This window comes from Giraffa tippelskirchi, chromosome 4, assembly GCF_054371585.1.
Source record: "Giraffa tippelskirchi isolate mGirTip1 chromosome 4, T2T-mGirTip1v1.2.pri, whole genome shotgun sequence".
Lineage (NCBI taxonomy): Eukaryota > Metazoa > Chordata > Mammalia > Artiodactyla > Giraffidae > Giraffa > Giraffa tippelskirchi.
In genome coordinates, this window is record NC_137278.1 from 147,755,222 (window position 1) to 147,776,702 (window position 21,481).

At 42.9% G+C, this 21,481-nt stretch overlaps 1 protein-coding gene and 1 long non-coding RNA gene across 3 annotated transcripts in view; one reads left to right on the plus strand and one right to left on the minus strand.

Moving 5' to 3' along the window:
- HMGA2 (high mobility group AT-hook 2) overlaps nt 1-4,971 on the minus strand; it is a 146,723-nt gene extending 141,752 nt beyond the window's left edge. Inside the window, exons 1-2 of one of the 2 annotated variants that reach the window (XM_081588839.1) lie at nt 3,818-4,400; nt 1,135-1,221 (exon numbers count right to left, since the gene is read on the minus strand). In XM_081588839.1, coding sequence (XP_081444965.1) covers nt 1,135-1,221; nt 3,818-3,928 — 198 coding nt within the window. In that variant the 5' untranslated portion in view covers nt 3,929-4,400. Of the gene's footprint in view, nt 1-1,134; nt 1,222-3,817 lie in introns of both variants that reach the window. The other variant, XM_081588838.1, reaches the window with a different exon arrangement.
- Nucleotides 3,743-21,481, plus strand: part of LOC145545118 (uncharacterized) — a 221,003-nt gene continuing 203,264 nt past the window's right edge. The window contains exons 1-3 of the long non-coding RNA XR_014081875.1: nt 3,743-4,035; nt 7,831-7,912; nt 11,743-11,819. This is a non-coding gene — a long non-coding RNA (uncharacterized LOC145545118). The remainder of the gene's footprint in view (nt 4,036-7,830; nt 7,913-11,742; nt 11,820-21,481) is intronic.

Here is a 21,481-nt window from a genome sequence, read left to right on the forward strand (position 1 = left end):
CACAGTTGCTCCCTAAATAACTTTATATGTATCCCTGGTTGCTATGGTAGTTTACAACACTGAAAACTATCAAATATAATATGGTTAGTGCTCACAGTCATAGAGAAAACCACACAAAACATTAATTCCCCAAAGATGAGCATATAGTTATTCTTAACAAATACTGTACATGGTATACTCAAATCTACTATAAAGATACATCAAAATTGACTTCTGAATTTTGAACCTTTGTTTTTAACAAGTATACAAACCTACAAATAAAATACAGAAACGTTTTTCTGATTTATTTGTAAAGCTTAAAAATTTTGATTTTTGTCTTCACCTTCCCTTCTCTGTGTATGCACTGATCCTGAGATATTTCTTCTTTGTGAGTTCAAATACCATCAAACATGAAGTTTTTAAACTGCAATTTAAAATTTATAAAGAAAAACAATGGAAGTTACACTTGGTTGGGTTCTGTTCTGCCCCAAAATGTACATTAAATGAGTCAAACGTTTTAAAAATTTCTCATTGTCCTATTCAGAACATTTCTGTATCACCTGAGATGGAAAGGCTTTTGAGAGACGATGATATATTATATTGCAGGTTGATGGCAAACAAGCAAAATATTTTATCAGCACATTTAAAGCTGTAAAATTTGTGAATTTCCCCCCCCAAATTCTATAATTGAATTTACTTCTAATTATCATCTATTTGGCAAAGTCCTTAAGAGTGGGATTTGGTTTTCCAGTAATCACGTAAATAAGCACAAAGTAAATTAATCTTTATTATTTAAGCAAATTGCAAAAACTTCACCGCCAAACAAATCAATACTTTTTTTTTTTAACTGTTTCACAGCTGGTGCAAATCTTTTTTTTTTTTTTTTGGTGCAAATCTTATTTATTCCCCTACTTCCCCCTCCCATCTCCGTTTTAAGTTTCTTATTATTTGGTGATTGTTTAAAAACAACCCCAAGCAGCTTCATGAACTTTTTATGCTAAGTATATGCTTGGAAATCTCACCAATAGTAAATGTGGGAAATGAGTCTTGGGTTACCCACTTGGGAGAAATCCTTAGGTGTGGATCTAGAACGGGAAAATTACAGGGAGGTTCCTGTGGGTGTTGAGAAAGTTGGGAGGACTTAAGAAATCTCACCTTTTGAGCTGCTTTGGAGGGACTCTTGTTTTTGCTGCCTTTGGGTCTTCCCCTTGGTCTCTTAGGAGAGGGCTCACCGGTTGGCTCCTAGTTTCGAGGGAAAAAAAAATGCTGTTGTGGCAAGAATGTCTGAAAGAAATTGACCCCGACTCTATATTTTCTGCCTGTGCTGCTCAACAGAACTGTTGGAACACATTCAGTTCAAGCACAAATGGATGATGCTGGTACAGAGTTTACAGAAAGGGGAAATAACTATACTTTTAATCCAGGGATTAAAAGAGGAAATTCTATTTTGCATATGAAAACTAGATTCTATTTCAACCAGAGAAAGGTAACAAAGGCTGACAAGGTTGCATGTTCCAGAAAGAAAGTTATACATCCTTAAAGTGCAAAATATGCAAGGTTGTGTATTTGGCAACTCAGAGAAATAATAAGCATTTTATACAAATACTACTCTCCATTGTACTACCATTTTAAACAACAGAAATATGAAGCTAACATCATAAATATTTCAACAATCTCCCATACTGAAAAGGTGGCTTTTGATCATTCTGTATATCTGCATTGTAAGTCAATTATGACTCAGTCAACACATTGAGTGAAATATTGGAGCAATTATCCAACTTATTCAACTTAAAATAACTCCATTCCTCCTAAAATTTCCAAATAATTAGGGTAACTCCGTTGTGGAAGGCTTTGCTTGAATTATCTAGATAATTGCTTCAGTTCTTCACTTCCCTTTGGAGATGCAGGCATGGTTTCCAGTCTACATTTAAATATCTTTTGGTAAAAATAAGCATTGTTTTCAAAATTTTCTTTTGGGAAAACCCTTATGGGGGTGGACCGAAGGAAACTAAAAGGGGTGGGGGGGGGTGGTAGTGAGGAGGAATGCAAGTGTCTGGGAAGAAGAAATTGAAGCTATCAATAGGTTTAGCAAAACTTTTAATGGCTTCTATGCCAAGTAGTAAATACTCAAGTGGTTAAGAGAATGCGATGATTAATATTCCAGATCCTAAATATTTATCCAGTGAATCATCAATTTACATTTCATTCAGATTCGGTGATTAAATGAGACTAATTAGCTTAAAATGCATTAAAGTCTTCAAAGAAAATTCGCATCCTATTTAGACAATCTGGGAAAGGGTTCCTGCAAGCTTCTGTGGGACCACTAGCGCCAGTGGGCACATCCGGAGAAACATCGGAGACACATTTTTCTTTCTTTGTGAACTCCGCCTTAATTCAAAGGTAAAACCTTCAATCACCTCCAGACCCCGCTGCAATTTTATTTGGATTATTTTTCGGAGGTGGGGGGCAATTAGCAGAGTTTGAGAAAGCTGGGTGGCGGGTGGGAAACAAGGGCGGGGGGAAGGGCAGTGACTTCCTGGGAGGTGTAAAACAGGATCCTAACGCGGTGTAAAGTGTCGCTCGGGCAGAGCGGGAAAACTCTGGGGCCTCTAGATTGGCTTGTTTCCTTTGATGATTTCAAAAAGGTACAACAGCTTTTCTAAAACGCACTGGCAAGCAAACATTATTCGGTTTCCCTACCTTGCTCTAGGTAACTATGGGACTCTAGGATTATTTTCTACTCGGCCTATTTGCCCTGAAAGAAGCGCTTTAAAGCTAAAGAACGTAGAAGTAGTTTTAAAGCCCGCGGAAGCGGAGTTTAAATGTTCTCAATAGACAAGTCCCGCTCGAGCCCTACCCGCGAAGGCTTGGAAATTGCCGCGAACAAAACCCCTCCGCCCTGGGCTCTGCGCGCAGCTCTGCAAGCGCCGGCTGCACGCTTAATTGGTTGCATCCGCAGACAAAACCCTCCACTCGGCGGGGTCCCGGGCGCCCCTCGATCGTCCTCTCCCAGCCCCCAGCCACTCGTTCTGGAGGGGCACATTTAATGTCTGCAGCGCTGAGGCGCGGGATCCGGAGGCAAAAGGGGGACTGGGCGCCTGGCGAGGAAGTGACCCTAGCTACCGTGCACCCTCTTGGATACTACTTTCCACTGCGCCCTTAGCCAAACTAGTTAATCCCGTCCCGTGGGGACGCAGGATCTCCTGCAGCCCCTTTCCTGGGACACCTCAGTAGCGGCGGCTGCAGGTCGGACGCCGCGCCGTATTTAAAGAGCCCTAACAGAACCGGGCGGGCCCACGAGTTCTTTGTCGGGAGGGCGCGAGTCTCAGGCCACCGAGAACTTGGGGAGGGCGCCAAGGGGGCGGCTGCGGCGCGCCAGTTCCCGGCCAGCGAGCAGCCCGGGTTGGCGGGAGAAAGCCTCCGGCCCCCAAGACTTCAGCCCCTCCAACCCTGACCCGCCAGAGGACCCCTGTCTCCCGGGCCATTGTAAAGCGACTAGGAAAGTGCTTGGCGAGTCCCGGTTTGTCGGACCCGGCCGTTTCCCGTCACCAGGAGACACCGCGCCACTCGGGCCGGGCACAATAGCGAAAGTCCGAGGACGCTTCGCCCGACCCCACCTCCTGCCCGCACCCGGCCGCCCGCCGTGGCTCCCACCTCCCGGCCGGGAGGGGAGCGGGGCTCAGCCGCGCACTCGCGCCGCGGATTCTGCAGCCCGCCCCCGCGGCGGCGTGCGGCGGCCGCGGCGCCTGGACTCCCGCGCTAGGGTTGCCGCGCGTCGCGGGGCCCTCGCGGAGGTAGCGGAGGTGGGCTGCTGCCCCCACCCCGCCCGCGTACTGACTTGCTGCTGCTTCCTGGGTCGGCCGCGTCCTCTCTTCTGAGGCGCCGGGGCGGCAGGTTGTCCCTGGGCTGAAGTGGACGGCTGCCCGGCGCCTTCACCGCGTGCGCTCATCCTGCCTCCCGCCGCCGCTACCGCTGCCGCCGCCGCTCCTACCGCCGCTGCAGCCGCTTCGCCTCTGCCGCCCCGAATCAGCCCGGCACCTTTCGGGAGATTGCGAGGTAGGGCTGGAGAATGAGGCGGGGTGGGCGAGAGCTGGCGTGCGGCGAGGGCTGCTGCTGCTTAGGCTGCCGCCGCTGCCACCATCAACACCGGACGTACAGCGGCTGCCAAAAAGAGAGAAGAGGGGAGGAGGAGGAGGAGAGAAGGAGGCGCTGCTGGTGGCGGCGGCAGCGGTGGGTGGGTGCCGGAGGTGGAGGTGGCGGTGGAGGTGGAGGTAGTGAGAGGAGGAGGAAAGCGAAGGAGAAGGAAAAGAGGAATTGAAGTTGGGAGGCTCCCCTCTCAGTTTGGGATCAGAAGTTGCGGTCACCGGGAGCACTTCGGAAGCGGCTTGGAAAGGGAAGAGACTTGGAGTGAATTGTGTCCCTTGAAATGTTAGGCGGGGAAAGAATTCCTCCTCCTCTTCCCCCCCGCTCCGCGCTCGCAGAGCAAGAAAGAGAAAGAGAGAGAAAACAAATAGCGCCTTGGGCAGTCGGAAAGCGAAGGGAGGATGGGGAGATTCTGCGGGGATCCGGTTGGGCACTGGGTGCAGGCAGGGGACGGAGCGGTGGGTGGCACCGTTCCTTCCCGGGTGGCGGGAGCGGGCGGCAGCGGCACCGGAGAGTCGGAGGGGGACGGGCTGATTGCTCCTGCGTCCTGCACCAAACGCGCGCTGCCCAGGCTGGAAGTTTTCTGAGTTTGTACCCCAGGATTCGAGCGGGTTGAGTGTGTGTGTGCTTGGGGAGGGGGCGGCGAGATGGGGGGAGTGCCCACCTCTAATCGTGGGCGGATAAAGGGGAGGGGGCTGCGCTGGAGGAAAAGTATGAGGAGGAGGGAGGCCAGGCAGACCGCCGAGCCAAGGCGCCTGGCCGCGGGCCAGAGGCAGTGTTCGAAATACAACTGCCTCCGCGGCGGCGGCGCCCGGGTGCCACCCGGAGCCCCGCTCACGTGCTCCCGCCTCACGGCGGGGTTAAAGGGACAGGCCGGGAATCCCGGGCCGGCTCTCCCCCGGCCTAGCCCCGCCCGCCGCCCGAGGTCGCTCCTGGGCGGCTGTCCTAGAAAGGCGCGGGAATGTGGCTGCCCCGGAGCCGCGTTTAGGGGCTTGGCCTTTACCTGCACCTCCACGATGCGGAGCCAACACTCTGCAGGAAGCGTCTGGCTGCACGCGCGGCAGAGTTCTAGTTTCCTGGGAGTGGGGATCAAATGAAGGGGAGTAGGAACAGGCCCCCGCAGCCCTGCTCTGCGTCGGAATGCCCTCCTCGCAGATTGCACGACCCATCGAGAATGCGCGCGCGCGCGTACACACACACAGAGACTTGCTCGCAGATCCACACACGTGCACTTAGATACACGTGCACACTCCCACAGACACATGCAGGCATAAACACATGTAAACAAACACGCGCGCACTTATATGCACACACGCAGGCAGAAACACATGCACATTCGCACACATGCACACTTGCAAACAATGTGCACACAGGCACACGAGCGCACCAGCCTCCACTGAGTGTTTTTCTCCGGGAAGGGCTAGAGGCGGGCGAAATCTCCCTTCGACTGGCTCTATGTATCCGGCTTCCAGTGCTTGCAGGGTAGAGGAGTTGCCTAACGAGGGGACCTCATGCTTCCTAACTCCACAACTGCGCCAACTGTCCAACTCTCTCTTCAGTTTACCTCGATTTAACCTTCTCCCTAGGAACTCCCTTTCTGCCAAGTCCTAATTTTATAGCCTGGGCTGTTTCTGAGTTATGTGAACACCATAATGACCCCAGTCCGTTTTGAAAAAGGTGGAGTACATTTAAAAATGTACCTCTTTTCATCCTTGAATAACAAAAAACTCTGAAAAAATTAGGTTCAGATTTTCACACATCACACCCAAAATTATTTTGGGCCAATTCCAAAATAAAAACTTTTACCCGAGGAAGATTTTTTTCTTTCCCCAAAATACAGACCACCGTGGAATTAAAAAACGCCTACTTTACAGCCCTATGTAGGGAGTTAGGCACCGCCAGGTTCCTCTGTGCCTGTGGAGGAGGCGCGTGTAAATGTCTGCTTCTGGCGCGGCGGCGCTGATTGGTCCGCGTTGCCATTTTAAATCCATTTCCAGCTGCCCTTTGCAGAGCTGGGACACTTAGCTGCATATTGAGTGCCCTGAAGAAACCCAGGGTTTCTCCTGAGTCTGGGAACGCTTAACTGTGATGCCCCCATCCCTCCGGATGGAGCCCGGCAGCTGACTGGGGAGGGAGGGGTCTAACAGGAACCTAAGATTTTCTGCCAGGGCTTGGCTGAAAGATGGTATCTTTATCAAAGAGATTGAAATTTCATGTCCTAACGATTGCAGTGACATTTCCTAACTGCCAAGTTTGCACGTATTTTAATGTGATCACATTCACACAGTGGTGTGCAGTTTACATACACATACAAAATGGGCTTCTGGGGTTTTTTTGCTTGGACTAGAGATAAAATTCTGAGGATCAATGTAGGAGAAATCACCGAAGATTTCAGCCAGCCAGTTATAAAGTTGGGTACATCATATCCTTGGATTAAAAAATAATAAACAGAACGGGCAAGGAAGGGATTCCAGAATTTTATTTTTGCATTAATCCTTGACTCTAAGAACAGCACAGAAAAAGAAATGGGGGTGAGAACCACTTATTTTTGGACCATTGTCACTTTGCTATCAGACTCTTTGACCCCATTTGAATTTATAATCAGAAGGATAGGACACAAATATTGCATGTAGCAGTTTTATATATTTTCATTCCTGGAAGCTATACTTACCTTTTTTCCAGTTTCTATATGTTTTCTGTCCTCATTTCTCAACTGAGAGGATTTTAGGATAAATCGGAGATTTTAGGATAAAATCTCTGAGAGTTCTTCCAACTCTAATAGACTTTTTAAATGCATCATATCTTGTTCTCTAATTGTGTCTTGTCTGTAAATTGGAAGTAAATTTCATGGGGAAGGTAGTATTTCTAACACCTGTTTTTTGCACCACTTGTATGTAGGTAGTATTTAGTTCATAATAGACTTTTGTTCATAATAGACATACTAATTTAGTATTTTACAAATGTGCCACAGGATGAGAAAAGCATTACATATATTAAAATATCTTCAAAATTATTCAGAATAATCAAAATTATTCTGATTAAAAGAAAATGCATCTATGATGAAGGTATTGAAGTTCTCACATTGTACTTTATCAAATATTTATCCTTTAACATATCCATAAGTTAAAGAATGATTAAAGGATTTTCTCAGATTATAACTGATTGAATTAATCCTGTATGTATTTTATACATAATTAACCAGAGATTTGTTAAAAAAGATACTTTGGAAATAAATCTATATAGGGTCACAGAAAAAATTGTAATTAATATTTATTGAATATGATGTATAGCATATATTCACACACATACATACATATATATATACACACATATACATATGTTCAGTATATAGAAGATCAGTATAGCACAGGGCAAACACATATTTCTGAAAAATACTTCCAGTGTTTTAACATGAACTTATTTGCACTGCTCAAACTCACAGTTCTAGTGATCATACCTTTTAAAAGATGTTTAGTATTTAATGAAATGTGAGAATGATAATTTCTGAGAGTTTTCCTACAGTATCACCAAGAAAGAATATACACTACTAAGTTAGCATTTTGATGGGAGTGGGTGAGGTGGTGGTTTGGATAGGCTTTCAAGTCCTGTAGACAGAGGATCACCAAACAAAATTAATTTGTTCCCTTGTTCACTTAACAAATGTATGTTGAATTGGTTTGGCAGTAATCTCACCTCTCATTCTCTCAGGACCCAGGAATTTAATTCATTCATAACTGGAGAGACGCTGTGAAAACAGCTAGGTGCTCATTTAAAATCTATTTACCTGCTGGTAAGTCTCTCATTTACTCTTATAAATACTTATTCTTTTCTGTCCAATACATAGGTCCTTCAACAAGCATTTATTGAATACCTAAAAGTGTGAGGATTCTCAAAGCATTCTTTAGTCAAAAGTCACAGAAGTGGAACAGAGGTGGCATAGTTTCATTTCCATGGCTCATCTGTTAACATTATAGCGTCAGCTCCAGTCTTGGTCTTGGTATACTATCCAGCAGCTCTTAAGTCAGATATAGGAATGGTTACCACCCTGGGGTGGGCTTTCCCAGTGCCTTAGTCATAAAGAATCTGTCTGCAACGCTGGAGGTGCAGGAGATGCGGCTTCAATCCCTAGGTCGGGAAAATCCACCAGAGGAGGAAATGGCAACCCACTCCAGGATTCTTGCTGGGAAAATAGCATGGATAGAGGAGCCTGGTGGGCTACAGTCCATAGGGTCACAAAGAGTTGGACCCTGGTATATGTGCTGTGTATAACTGATGTATAATTTGATGGCTTTTACTCCCAATATTAGATTTTGTTAGATGGTACGGTTGACCAGTGGGAATTTGCTGTATGATGCAGGGAGCTCAAACCTGGTGCTCAGTGACAGCTTAGATAGAAGGGTGGGATACATTGTAAGATGGGAGGGAGGTTAAAGAGGGAGAGGATATATGTATTCCTATGGCTGATTCATGTTGATAGATGACAGAAACTAACAACATTGTAAAACAATTGTCCTGCAATTAAAAAAAAAAAGATAAATTATCCTAACTAGCATGACCTTATCATATGTGTACTTTTAAAGCAGAGCATGTTCTCTAGCTAATTTTAGGGAAGGAAGTTAGAGATTTAGAGCTCAAGAATGATTTGACTGTCCATTACCTGTTCAGATATGGAGAGGACACATCACAAGGCAAGCAGGGGACCTCTAAGAGCTGAGGGCAGCTTCAAGCTAACAGCCAGCCAAGAAACGGGGACCTCCTTTGTAAAACCACTAGGAGCTGAATTCTGCCAGCAAGAATGAGCTTGGAAGTGAATCTTCTCCAGAGCCTTCAGTGAGAACTAAGGGGACACCCTGATTCCATCCTTGTGATACCCACTACCCAGCAGATAACCCAGCTCTACCTGCTTTCTGACCTACAAAACTATGAGCTAATAAGTGGGTATTTTAATGATCTGTAAAGTCATTAAGTTCTTGGTGAATTATTGTGCAGCAACAGAAAACCAATATAGGAGGGATCAGGTCAGGTAAACTTCCCTTTCCTTCCTCCATCCCATGGATTGCTTCAAAAAACACACAATTACACACAATTACTCATACAGTTTCTTCATTTATTTAGTTCTTTCATATCTTTTGTAAGAGTTTTGTAACTTTTTTCATGTAGATCTTATACATATTTTGTTAGATTTATACAAAAATATTTCGTTTTGCTGGAGGCTTGCTAATATGAATGGTAAAATGGCTTTCATTTCAAATTCCACTTGTTCACTGCTGGTATGTAAGAAAGAGATTGGCTTTTGTATAACAACCTTGTTTCTACAACCTTGCTATAGTCACTTACTAGTTCCTGGAAATTTTTTTGTTGATTGTTTTGGATTTTCTTCATAATCACATTATCTGTGAAAAAAAACTGTTCCTAATCTGTATGCTTTTAATTTATTTTTTTGTTGTTGTTTTATTGCTTTAGCAATCCACCAGCTACATTTTAGGTTTTCTTACCCCAGTACTAGTTCTCCAGAAGTTTCTGCTCTGGGAAGTTATTATTCTCTATATTCACCCATCCCTCCAATTTTTGAGGTGGTGATTTGCCATGTGATCTTATGCATCTAAGAAGAATTTTTTTCTTTAGTTTGTTCAGCTTTTTACTGGTTAGGATGGAATAGTAACTTATAAGCTCCTTACATGCCAGATCAGAAATTGATACTTCCTAAAACTTGCTTTTAAATACTCAGAATAGAGAAAGTAATAATCTCACTATGTTTTGCCCTTGTCAGTATACATCAGGAAAATTGTATTTAGTTCTAGACATTGTGTTTTAAGTGAGATTTTGACAAATAACTTACGACCCTAGTTGGTTTTCCCAATAAGTCATACAAAGACCATTTGAAGGAAATGAGGTTTTTAACCTGAAGAAAGACTTGTGGCAATATGATCACCATCATAAAGTACTGTGAGAAAGTAACTTGAGATATATTCCTTACTGCTTCAAGTGGAAGAAAGATGGGTCATCAGATTTCCTCCAAATATGATATAGAACTTTCTAAACTTAGAGTTGTTTGAAAACACATTTTATAATCTTATTGCATAGTCAGTGAATTTCCAGATATGGAGATATTTAGGCAAGAGACTTAGCAACTAAGCAGAGACACTGTAAGGGTGTTTGGTGTAGGAGGTGAGATTAGAGAAATTGTTTTCACTCCTGAAGATCAGAACCCTTCTTCAAGTGAAAGCCTACTGAAGGCTTTTCAGTATATCCCCATTCCTGGCAAGACTGATAGCACTCCCCAGGACACAGCTTTAAAATACTGGCTTAGGGAGGTGGGAGGGGGGTTCAGGATGGGGAACACATATAAACCCGTGGCTGATTCATGTCAATGTATGGCAAAAACCACTACAATATTGTAAAATAATTAGCCCCCAACTAAAATAAATGAATTTATTAAAATAAATAAATAAATAAATAAAAGGAAAAAACCCCAAAATACTGGCTTAGAAGATAACTGTCACTTCTATTCCAACTCATAATGTTAAAAAACCTGTTACAAATGAATATTTGCCGATGTAGGATTTGTGTCTTTGATACCTAAGAAAAAGTATTGGGAGAAAACAAGACTTACCATCAGAAAACTTTTAAATAAAAACAAAGTCCCCTATTATATATGTATCATAGATGAGTTGCATATTTTCATATGCATTTATCATAGATGTATATTATCATAGATGAATTTGTATATTTAAATATAACAACTATGTTATCACCAAAGGGAAATTTTAGTCTATGCCATCACCTTCATAAATTTTTATAAAGTGTACCATTATAATAATTTAGTAACTGGTGTCTATTATAACAGTAATCAGTAGTAATAAATGGTAACAAAAGTGAGTGATAGAACACCCATTTGGCACCAAGCTTTGTTTCAGGTGCTTTGGGGAGGAAGGTAGAGTTCAAGGAGGAATATTAAAGAAAGAGAGAAAAACAAAAATAAATCAGACATAGGTGTACATTCAAACTTCAAAGAATTTACAAACTGGCCAGAGTTGCATGTACATAAGTCACTATAATTTAGAGCAGAATAAAGATACTAACTCTCAAGTATGTGCTGAGTAAGTTCCAGGGAAGAAGAGATTTCCATGGTGTGGGAATTAAGAGAGGCTACTTGGAAGCAGTGGTGTTTGAGATGGCCTGGAAGGACAGCTAGACACGGAAGTGGGAGGAAAGGGATTTCAAGCAAAGGGAAGATTATGGGAAATGTAACTGAAATGCAATCCTGAAGCACCAAGAGAGGTTTTACTGCGTTAGTCAGGGGCCAGCTGGAAACAATTCATTGCAGATGGTTTTTTTGAAGGCACTGGACTGCAGGGGCCACATATAGAGACTGGACAGAGTTATAATAGCAAACAAGGAATATTGAGGCCTCCAGACACCAGCAATGTTTGGGAGCCATTATCACCCGAGGAAGTAGCATTAAGGACCCTACAAAGAGTTGGAGCCCTGGGAGAGGGCTGTCCCATGGGAGCTGAGGTTGGGAGGCTTGTGACCACTGCCAGAGGAGAGGCACCAAAGCAGAGAGTGGACGTGAAGAAATACCCTGACTTCTTTTTCCTTCTGCTCTGCTTATGCCAGTGCCTCCGTGGCCAAACTCAACAAAAAGCCAACAAGCAAGGGACCCTGGATGACAAGCCACCAACATCAGCCTCCAGGTAGGTGGGACACAAACAGGGCTGAGAAGGACAAAGAATGGAAACTGGGTGAGTAGGTGGTTGAGAGAGCAAAGAATAACTGTGAGATGAAAGGTTAGAAGTTTAGAGAGCATTTAGGAAATCTTAATTACCACATTGGCTCGGATGGTAAAAGCATCCCCCTACAATGCGGGAGAGCCGGGTTTGATCCCTGGGTCGGGAAGATCCCCCGGAGAAGGAAATGGCAACCCACTCCAGTACTCTTGCCTGGAAAATCCCATGGATGGATGGAGGAGCCTGGTAGACTACAGTCCATGGGGTCACAAAGAGTTGGACACAACTGAGAGACTTCACTTTCACTTTCAATTACCACATTAAAAAATTTCTAAATTATTTGGTAGTCCATGTGGAGACACTGATGCCTGATTATCAGAGGGTAACATAATATTCCAGAAGTGGGCAGGCCAGGTGAGGCTGAACTTCGTGATGGTGTCAGTGTTCCATGTTCCCCCTTCCATTCTGCACCCCGAGTCTTAGCAGGTGGCTTTCATCTATGGTCATCTCATGGTTAAAATATAGCCGTTTCACTTCTAGTCTCACATCCATGTCCTAGGTAACAGCAATGAGAAGAAAATGACAATGAAACCAAAGTTTCCCAGAAATTCACAGTAGACTTTTATCCCACGGTGAACCTCAACTACAAAATGAGAGGGGCTGGGGAAAAAGCACATTGCTACTCTGAATCAAATCAGGTTTTTTTTGTTTTTTGTTTTTCTAAGAAAGAAGAAGAAATATTGGGTGGAAGCTAGCAGCATTTGATACAAAAGAGAAGAACGCATGATGGGAGTTGGGTGCTCTAATTCATAATTATTTGAGCTTCTGGTAACTCCTATTTGGGTGGTGTTGTCTAGATGGAGAGGTTGGAAGGAGGAGTTATTTGGTTAACAAAAAGGGTTTCAGCGATTTGAGACATAGTTAAATTTAATGACAGCAACATGTTACACGTAATAGCTAACCCATGTTAGAAAACAAGAAAGAGGATAGAACTGGAGATAGAGACTTGAGTGGTAGAGTAGACTGGATTATTGTTCCCAGCTTTTTACTTCTATACTTAGTAAACTTATACACTTGTACCCTTTGCCATTGCAAGCCAAGTTTACTCACCAGCTCCACTAAAGTTGGGTTTGGAGACATGGATTTTTTTGATAATGGTTTGAGAGAACCATTGAGAACTTGTGCCTGTTTTAGGTCACAGGGTATTTCTGTTTGCTGTTTGAGAGTCTGAGCTCCCTTATGAGAAGAGAACTCTCTGGTTCTAGGATAAGGACTCATGAAATGGATCGGAACCAATGCCCAGCCAAGCCCAACAGAGCCACAGTCAATGCACACACGTTAAAGGGAGAAATAGATGCTTGTAGTTAAAGCCACGGAAGTTTGAGGTTGTTTTTATTATGTGATGCTATTGTAGTAGAAGCCTAATTAATACATGTAGTCATTCTCAAATACACAAGAACATAATGGGAACTGCTTCTTCTTTCCTAAGACCATGATCAAAAAGACAGACAAAACGAGTTTTGGCAAGGATATAGGCACTCATACATTGCTGGTGGGGATGTAAATAGGTAGAACCTCATTGGAGAAGTCTGGCAATTCCTCAAAATGTTAAAAAGTAGAATTATCATATGATCTAGTAATTCCACTCCTAGATATATTACCAAAAACTTATGTGCAAATGTGGAGAGCAACATTATTCACAAACCAAAAAGCAGAAACAGCACAAATGTCCCATCAGCTGATGAATGGATACATAAAATGTGGTCTATCCATCTAAAGGAATATTACTCAGCAATGAAAATGAGTGACATACTGACATGTGCAATGGTGTCCTTGAAAAAATTATGTTCACTGAAAGAAGCTGGAGCCAGAAGGTCACATGTTGTATAAGTTCATTTATATTAAACTTCCAGAATAGGTAAATCTATTGAGACAGAAAATAGATGTGTGAGTTGTAGAGGATGGGGAGGAGCATGAGGAATGACTGCTAATGGGTAAGGGCCGTCTTTTGGGAGTGATAAAAATACTCTAAAATCAATTGTAGTGATGGTTTTGCAACTCTCTGAACATACTAAATAGCAGCGACTTGGGTACTGTTAATGGATGAATTGCGTGATATGGTTTAAGACAAAGAACAAAGAGCAGAGCCACAAACCTGCCAATAAGACACATGCTGAGCTGAAAGCCACAAACCAGTGACACTCTCTCACCTGATCTGACTGTAACAGTGGTATCTGTGGTTGAGAAGGCTGGTCTGGGACTAGTAGGTTCAATCTTTGCCAGACAAACAGATACTCCATCTGGGGCACTAACTTGCTAATGGAGGAAAAAGTCAGATATTCATGGTTTCATTAGCACCATGATGTTCTCACCCAGCTGGTTTCAAGCTCTATAAAAAATGTTTTCTGTAATAATGTGCATAAGCTATAATTGGATAAAATCTGAGTGTAGAACATTCAAACAACTCAGGAAGATTTGGAAGAAAATGTGAAAGTGTGACAGTCCTTCTTTACCAGCCTACCAACCTTACATATTCTCTGGAGGTAATCTCTAGAAACAATTGATATACTATAACTTTCTAGTCCCTTGTTCTAAGCATTTATTAAATATATAGATAAGTATGTACTTCCCTAGTGACTTAGTGGTAACAAATCTGCCTGCCAGCGCAGGAGACACAGATTTGATCCCTGGGTTGGAAGATCTCCTGGAAAAGGAAATGGCAGGCCATTCCAGTGTTCTTGCCTGGATAATCCCATGGACAGAGCAGCCTGGGGGGCTACAGTCCATGGGGTCACAAAGAGTCAGACTTGTTTTAACGATTAAACAAAAACAACAGTAGGTTTTTGCATAAATTGGACCGTACTAAGCACATTTTACTGAAATTTTCTTTTAAAAAACTTAAATGTGTCCTGAAGATCTTTCCATGCATTTTGATCAGCTGTATAGTATTTTTCTATAGTATGACTATACCATAGCTTGATTATCTATTCCCCTATTGGAAACTGTTAGATTGTTCCCAATGTACTGCTATTACAAAGTAATGATAACAGAGTTCTTGATACATAAATCTTGATCATGAGTTTGATTTTTTTTCTGCAGTGTAATTTTTTAAAGTTACATTTCTGAGTTGAAGAGAATGCACATTTTAAATTTCAAGTCACTTTGAAAAAAATTAACAGAAACTTTTTTTTTCCAAATAAGCCTTTACATGGAAGCTCAGTATGTAGAAAGTTAGGAGAGAGAATGGGTTGATCTTGGGCAGGAAAGCAGCACTCTGAAGCTTTCACCCCTCAGCCTCACTCTCAGTCTCTGGCTTTCTCTGCACCAAGGCACCTTTATGGAACCCTAGGGTTCCACAGACAACAGATTGGAAACCATTACTTTGGTCAACTGAGTTGACATATAATATTTCAGAATGTAAGGGTGGATTTCAAATGTGATTCTTTTTATAACGAGTTAATTCCAAATCGAAAGAGTGTTAGCTACCTATAAGAGTAGTGTATGATTTTATGTCAACCAACTGGACCGTTGTCAACCAGGATGACTTTTAAAAGCAGTGGAGTTTCAGAGTTTCTAGAGAGGAGAGACTTGGGGGAGATATGCTGGTTGGTAAAAGTGACTGGATCCTGCTGCTGAATTCACTTTGCAAGCTGCTTCCCTAAGGTGGCTTTGGGGAGCTGAGGGTGTTGTTCAGTAACTCAGTCGTGTCCAACTCCATGACCCCATGGAAGGCAGCACACCAGGCTCCCCTGTCCTTCACCATCTCCCAGAGCTTGCTCAAACCCATGTTCAATTGAGTGAGTTGATGCCATCCAACCATCCCGTCCTCTGTCGTCCCCTTCTCTTCCTGCCTTCAATCTGTCCCAGCATCAGGACCTTTTCTAATGAGTCTGCTCTTTGCATCAGGTAGCCAAAGTATTGGAGCTTCAGCTTCAACATCAGTCCTAATGAATATTAAGGATTGATTTCCTTTAGGATTGACTGGTTTGATCTCCTTGAAGTCCAATGGACTCTCAAGAGTTGTCTCCAACACCGAAGTTCAAAAGCATCAATTCTTCAGTGTATAGCCTTCTTTATGGTCCAACTCTCACATCCATACATGACTACTGGAAAAACCATGGCTTTGACTATATGGACCTTTGGGGAATTGAGGGTGAGTGGTAGAATAAAGTTACTCCCTTCAAGCTACCACTTGGCTTGACCATATCATTAAATGTTTCATAAATCAAAATGAGATGTCAGGAAGATGGGATGATTCAGATGCTAGATTTTATACATTTTTATTACCTATGGTTTTGTGTTAAATCCCAGGCTTAGAAATATGAGCTTTGAGAATGCTTATATTACCATCAGCTAAAGGAATACATCTGGATAGCAATAAGTCTTTTGCAGTCCGACACAAAACACGAGGTGATGTTACCTAATTCTAATGAAATCTTTAGAAAATGAAATTCAAGAGCATACAATACTTTCATAGCAACTTCCTTTCAAATACACCAGCATCATTTAGCTTGGAAATCATCAGGAAGATCTACAACTTACAGTCTTCAACTCCATTTTATAGGGAAGAAAAGGAGAGCTAGTTAAAGCTGCCTGGTTGAGGCACTTCTCTCTGAAGCTGAAGTCTGGCCGGTATTTGAGAAAGCAAAATAAAATAAAACCCGCAAATTCAAAAGCATCTTATTCCCAATCCTTGTCACAACCTCGCTGAGAGCAGAGGCTGTGTCTTTTTACATTGTGTGGCCCTTGCACAAGGTTCAATAAATCTTTGATAAATGAATGAAAAAAATGCTTGATCACCACCAAATCTGAAAGGAGAAAGTACATAATTAAAACGTTCTGACCTCCCAAAAGCTGTTCTTAATAAAGGCACAGCTCTTTTAAGAAGTAAACCAGTTCTTTAACATTAAAAAAAAAACACAAAAACCCTTATAAAATTCTCAAATACTACAGAAAGATATAAAATTCCACTCTCCAGAGGTAATGTCTGTTAATAGTGTCTGGATAGTTCTTAAATGTTTTATGTATTTGTGAGTATGTGTCGAGAACACCTCTTGCCCTTCTTGGCCACACAAGGTGAGCATCCTCTCCGGGTGCTTTGGGAATCCCCACTTAATACTTAATGACACACAGCTTGCCTCTCAATATAGAAGCTAAAAATGCCAGATTTTTTTTTTTTTTCTGGCATCTCTTACAGCAGAGATATAAACACACATTCTAACCTCCATCACCTAGCCCCCTGTGGGCTATGCTGTCCTTAGTCGCTCAGTCGTGTCCTCGAACCCCTGGACTGTAACCTGCCGGGTTTCTCTGTCCATGGATTCTCCAGGCAAGAATATTGAAGTGGGTTGCCATGCTCTCCTCCAGGGGATCTTCCCAACCCAGGGAGCGAACCCAGGTGTCCCGCGTTGCAGGAGGATTCTTTGCCGTCTGAGTCACCAGGAAAGCCCAGTTTCTAGACTTTAGAAATTAAGGACTCAAAGAGCAAGAACCACAAGGAAGCCCCGCTGATGAGGACAGGGGTGGTGGCCACAGTCAGCAGTGGGAAGTGGCACTGGGTTCATGGCAGGACAGCAGCCCCACTCAGGATTTCCCAGGGCAGCTGTGCAGTATGGTCACTGTGTTTAACTGGACCCTGTAGGTCACAGCTGGTCCTGCCAAACGAGTACGTCATGTTTGTGCCTTGCCCAGATCTCACCAGATCCCCTTTTACTGTTTTGTGTGCTTCTCTTTCCCAGCATCTTAAGGTGCTTTCATTCTGAAAGCAGCACCTACATTCCCCGTGGCTCCTAGATTAGCTTTGCCAGAAGGCACAGAAAGCTAGAAGTTCTCCGAAGTTGCCTTCCTGGGTAACAGCTCTTATCCAGTGACTTGGAGGTGCAGAGCTGGAAAGGCCAGACCCTAGACCTTGGGTTGGGGCCATACTGAGGTATAACTTCTGCTACAGTGTTTCTCTGTGGGATCAGGCTGTAGCTACCCTGGGGACCATCACTGGAGACTGCACCTTTGCTGGGCTTTCTCCTGTTCCCTGTCCTGCTTCCCCCACTGCCTAACAGGCATCTCCCAGCATCATTTAATAAGTCAGTTCAGTTCAGTTCAGTCGCTCAGTCGTGTCCGACTCCTTGCGACCCCATGAACCACAGCATGCCAGGCCTCCCTGTCTATCACCAACTCCCGGAGTTTATCCAAACTCATGTCCATTGAGTTGGTGATGCCATCTAACCATCTCATCCTCTGTCTTCCCCTTCTCCTCCTGCCTTCAATCTTTCCCAACATTAGGGTCTTTTCAAATGAGTCAGCTCTTCGCATCAGGTGGCCAACATATTGGAGTTTCAGCTTCAACATCAGTCCTTCCAATGAACACCCAGGACTGATCTCCTTTAGGATGAACTGGTTGGATCTCCTTGTTGTCCAAGGGACTCTCAGGAGTCTTCTCCAACACCACAGTTCAAAAACACCAATTCTTCTGTGCTCAGCTTTGTTTATAGTCCAACTCTCACATCCATACATGACTACTGGAAAAACCATAGACTTGACTAGACGGACCTTTGTTAACAAAGTAATGTCAATAAGTCACTAGTGTACAAATCTTTCAGGGTCCTCTTTTTAGCAGTCTGACACAAGATAGCCAACTTCCTGGAGATTCTGAACCAGTTGAAACCTTTTGAAAATATTTTTCCTTTCCACCTAAATTAGCTTGGGATGGCTTCTCTTGGCTGCAATTCAGTACAGATAGATACAGGCACGTGTATATGTACATATGTTAAAATACATGTAAAGTGTTAGTCACTCAGTGACTAACTGAGTGGACTATAGCTCACCAGGCTCCTCTGTCCATGGAATCCTCCAGGCAAGAATACTGGAGTGGGTCACCATGCCCTCTTCCAGGGGATCTTCCCAACCCAGGGATTGAACCCAGGTCTCCTGCATTGCAGGCAGATTCTTTACCCTCTGAGCCACCAGGGAAGCTTTTAACAAAAATTGAGTCATAAAAATATTTTACATTCTGAGTCTTTGCTTTTTGTAATAGCTACTTATTTATTTTTATGTCCATTTTTACCATCTCTGCAGTCTACCTTTATAAAGATTTCATTCTTGCCCCCTTTCTAATGGTTCCTTGAATTTCTCATCAATCTAGTTTGGGTGGAATTGCACCCCCCACCCAAGTTTCAGCGTTAATCTATACTTGGCTTAAAACAGTCAGCAAATTCCTCAGAACTGAGTTTGGTTCATGGGATAATCACAAGACAAAACCTGGCAAATCAGGACAACAAATTCTGGAACTTTTGTCTGAGACTTTTGTTCCAACTGTATTTCCCCCACCCTGAATTGAGCAAGAAATAAGTACCTCAACTCACAGCTATAGGCAGCCTTTTGAGGATTAGAAAGGGGCAGCCTGCTAGGACCTGAGGTCAATATAATGGCAATAGAGTGAAGAAATGGAGAGAGGAACACATTTTTTGAGTCTTGGATAATGTTTTGCCTGAATGACTGTTCATTTGTACAACCAAATATATTTCCTGTTTTGTTTGAGATGGTTTAGATCAGGCTTTCTGTGCTTTTCACCTTGTAGGTCTGTCATGAGCTTAAATGATTTAATACAGTGGTCCCTAACATTTTTGCCACCAGGGACTGGTTTCATGGAAGACAGTTTTTCCACAGACAAGGTGTGGGGTGGGGATGGTTTCAGGATGATTCAAGGGTATAGTATTTATTATGCCTCCACAGATCTGACAGGAGGTGGAGCTCAGGCAATAATGCAAGTGATGGGGAGCGGCTGTAAATGCAGGTGAAACTTGGCTCATTCGCCTACCACTGACCTTCTACTGTGCAGCCCGATTCCTAACAGGCCACAGACCAGTGCTGGTCCATCACCTGGGGGCTGGGGACCCCTGGTTTAGTATAGGTAAAATGCTTAATATCGTGCCTGTACATGGCACCCACTAGATTATGGTTGCAGAATTATTAGGCATAGTCCATCATGCATGATTCAGAAATCTTCAGTTTATCTTGTTTGTCTCTGATGCTCACTGCAGCTTTTATTCCATTCCCCATTTCTGTGTGACTCTAAATGCTCTTTAGTAGTCCCACTACTTCCTTACCTCCACTTTCTTCCCATTTTCCTGTCCTCCCCCTCATCATTTTGTCTTTCTCATCTTCTCTCCCTTCTGGGGATGCAGAGTTTAGAATCAGAGAGAGAAACTCTGGAAGGTGATGAGAATGCTTTCTGTGCTTGTTTAAGCTGGATCTCTTTGTCTTGTACTCAAGTTAATTTATCTCTCTTCCCTCTTGGTACCTAGAGTCATGATAGTCCAAAGCCTTTGTTTTTAATAAACAAAGAAGCATCAAGTTAACTTCATGTTTTACCACACTATCTGGGAAAGCATGCAAGGGCTCCCATACTCCCTGAAAAGACATCTAGTATAAAGGCAGATCACTTTTCCTTTTGTTAAAAAAATTTTTTTTAACTTGAATTATTATTATTATTATTTTACTTTTTGGCCATGCTGCATGGCATGTGGGATCTTAGTTCCTCGGCCAGGGACCAAACCCGCACCCCCTGCAGTGAAAGCCCAGAGTCACAACCACTGGACCGCCAGGGAAGTCCTGTTCACTCGTTCTCTTAATCCAGTTATTTACCAAGGACTCTATATTACACTATTTTACACTTTATTCTGTATTTTCCTTTTCAGATCAATCTTCCCATTAAGTATTTATAATGTGTAAGTCTTCCTCTTTGTTCAGATTGAACAGCCATGTAGTACAAGGAAAAAAAAATCAGTGAGGTGTTTGGATGGCTTCACAGTATAGACAACTGAATTTTTAGTGGCTTGGCATCAGAAGTTTAGGATAGAATTTCTTTTGTGGCGAAGTCTTAGCCTTAAAATGTACATTTCTCCAAGAAAGACAAAAAAAATGACATTAATACTGATATGGCAAAACATCCTTTTATGAATACAGTACAGTCATGACTATGAATTTGATTTCTCTTGGAACATGTAATGTACACAGACATTTTAAGTGGGAACATTCCAGTTTAAATTTTAATGCAGGATAAAGATATAGAATGATTCACAGGACAAGTATTTTTCTCATGAAGAACTAACTACTTATGATTCAAATTTATTTTTCCCTGTTTGTTTTTCCAGATCATTATTTCAATTATTTAATGTTTGGCTTCTTATTTTTAATCTACTCGTCATTTATCTGCTCATCTATGCAGTCAAAAATTAACTGGAGTGTCTGCTATGTACAAAGCAGTGTGCTAGGGGATGATCAGGGGATGAGAAGGGAACAAAAGTGAGTAAGTCCCCTCCACTCAAGGGCTTACAGTTGATTAGGAGCAGATCCAGCATACAAATAATTGTAAAAAATAATAGAAAGAGACTAAACATGGGGCAGGGAGAGAGAAGATGCACAAGCCAAATAAGGAATGGTTCATCAAAGAGGAACGTAAAGAAGCATGGTGCCTATGTTTGATCTGCATTATTCATCTAGAAGGCTCTACGAAAAGGAGCGGTGGCAGGTGAGGGCAGAGACCTAGACTAGGCCACACCTAAGCATTTAATGGTTGACAAAAGCCTAAGTTTATGTATGGAGACTCAAAGGATCCAGTCTTGGGGGTGTTT